Source organism: Ictalurus furcatus, chromosome 7, assembly GCF_023375685.1.
Source record: "Ictalurus furcatus strain D&B chromosome 7, Billie_1.0, whole genome shotgun sequence".
Classification (NCBI taxonomy): Eukaryota; Metazoa; Chordata; class Actinopteri; order Siluriformes; family Ictaluridae; genus Ictalurus; species Ictalurus furcatus.
The window spans coordinates 591,270-593,844 of NC_071261.1; the positions used below are offsets into that span (position 1 = coordinate 591,270).

The 2,575-nt window shown below is 36.5% G+C and overlaps 1 gene segment (V, D, J or C); it reads right to left on the minus strand.

Annotated features, from left to right (window-relative positions):
- Positions 1-1,224: 1,224 nt before the first annotated feature.
- On the minus strand, positions 1,225-2,369 carry LOC128609478 (T cell receptor alpha variable 12-3-like). The segment is given in 2 exon segments: positions 1,225-1,735; positions 1,895-2,369. Coding segments are annotated over 2 exon segments (405 nt in total).
- Between the last annotated feature and the right edge of the window lie 206 nt (positions 2,370-2,575).

Below are 2,575 nucleotides of genomic sequence, written 5' to 3' on the forward strand. Positions count from 1 at the left end.
AGAAGTCAAAAAACACATGTGTCAGAAGTAAACAAAGTTGTTGTCTCTGAAACCTGAAAGCGCAAACTTGTTCTTCGGAGAGCGCTGCGTGCTCCAGTGCTTAGCACGAGGGGAAATCGTGACAGGCTCACATTCACTCACTACAAACAAAAGCATTTCCACTTCATCATTGAACATCAAACTGGTAACATATAATATAAACTTTTTAAATATATTAACATTAACTGGATGTGAAATATACTACTCTACAAATATATTTTTCTGTGCAATATATACTTTTTTGTCAACTCAGCTTCACTTAAATCTTCCAATGGTGTACTGGCCCTTTAATTCAGCGCGAGCAGCACAGCAAAAAAAATCAAAAAAGTAATAGACTGGATGCTGAAACTCCCGCTTCACTGCTGCAGAGTCCGGTGCAAAATATTATCAGTGCAGAGATTACAGAGATTACACACTGCAGTTTCATCCTCATTCCACACAAGAGACATCTTTACACACAGAACAAAATTCATGTGTTTTCCCGCCCTCTTTTGATTGATAGGATATAATCGGCCCTGATCATCTGATGTTTCTAAACTATCGGCCCATAGCACGAAAAATTGCCTTTATCGACCGACACATCGGTGCATCTGTAATTTAAACAATTATATTTTTTGTAAATTTGATTGCTTTGATAAAGTTGTAATTGCACAGAGACTCTGTAGAGTGGAGGGATGTACAGGAATGTTCTGCTCATGAATTTATACTGCAGTAACAGTTTTATTTCACCTGAAATATGTGAGCTGTTCATCTAAGGTGGAGTGCTTCAGAAGGAAAGAAAGCATCTGTAATTGTTCCAGATTTAATACGTAATAACTGCAGAATTCTGAGAAAGTTGTACTTTTTCATAACCAGTAATTTAGAAATAATGCTGTAAATATATTTTATTTGAATATTTTACAGAAAAGTTTTTTCTGAGCCCTGTGTTATGTGTCAATAAAAAACATAAAACTCTGATACAACAATATGATGTCCATAGTGTAGATAAATTAACAGACAGACAGACAGATAGACACAGAGGGAGAGAGACCAGCAAAAATTAGCAGGGCTCCTGGTCTGAAGGGGTTTAAGCTATACAGTGAGGGAAAAAGTATTTGATCCCCTGCTGATTTTGTACATTTGCCCACTGACAAAGAAATGATCAGTCTATAACATTTTTGACATGCGTTTTTCTGGATTTTCTTGTTGTTATTCTGTCTCTCACTGTTCAAATAAACCTACCATTAAAATTATAGACTGATCATTTCTTTGTCAGTGGACAAACATACAAAATCAGCAGGGGATCAAATACTTTTTTCCCTCACTGTAGACCTTTATCAGTTGTTCTGCCTTTAGCATAACAAAACTGTGTCAGAGTTTTGGTACAGCACAGATGGATTTCCTGTCACTGTGGGCTCCAGAGCACAGTAGTATAGTGCAGAGTCTGATACAACAGCAGAGGAGATGAGCAGATCCACTTGTTTTTTATCATCATCATCAACTTCAGCAGACAGACGTGGGATGGGGTCACTTTTAACTCCGCTTGGATAGATGTAAAGAAGGAACTCAGGTTTGGATTTTGGATATTGCCTGTACCATTGCAGATTATTTACACTACCACTGAAGTCTTTGTAGCTACAGGACAAAGTAACATCATCATCTTCATGTACAACTTTATGACTGAAAAGTGGCTTTATTGGATCTGCCATGGAGTCACCTGTCATACAGACGAGAACAAAATATTTAAACATTTTATATGATCAAGGCAAAGTTACATAACTCAAACTCACATTCTCGACTAATGACTAATCACTCACTACAATTTACTATTACTTCTACAATTTCTGAATTTAACAAAAAGTCAATGTTAACTTACTTAGTGAAAGCCACAGGCACACCAGCATAACCAAGAACATGATGAATGGTCTTGCCAAATGAAAATATTCTTATTTACATAAAAGGTCTTTCTGTACTCTATTATGTAAACATCCGAAAGGTTCATGAAGCTCCACCCCACAGCATCACATGACATCTCCCATGTTGCTGATGATTGGCTGAATGTAAAGTCAGGATACTGCATCAAGTGAAGAATCTGGGGAACTTGTTTCTTCACATAGGGAACCAGCCATTTTAATCGAGGTCAAAGTAAAAGAAAGTTATAATTATTTTCCTCTCTGACTGCTGCCCTTCAGGGATGACACAGCGGATCACCCGTCTGCACATTTTGATTCTAGCACAAGTTTATTGATTTGATTATTTATGATCGTAATATAAAATAGAAAAACAAAAAACTTCCAATAGCCAGCTAGCATAAGTGTGCACACCCTTTTATAATTGGGAATGTGTGTGTATGTATGTGTTTTTTTTTTTTTTTACCAATCAGATTCAAACTCATGTTAAATTGTAATTAGTCAATCAATTAGTCATCAGTTAAAGTGACTGATTATCCCCAAGTAAAATGCAGCATTTTCTATAGGATTTTCCTGACATCTTGATAACATTCAACTGGAAAAGCCATGATACACAAAGAGCTGACAAAGCAGGTACAGGATCTCAT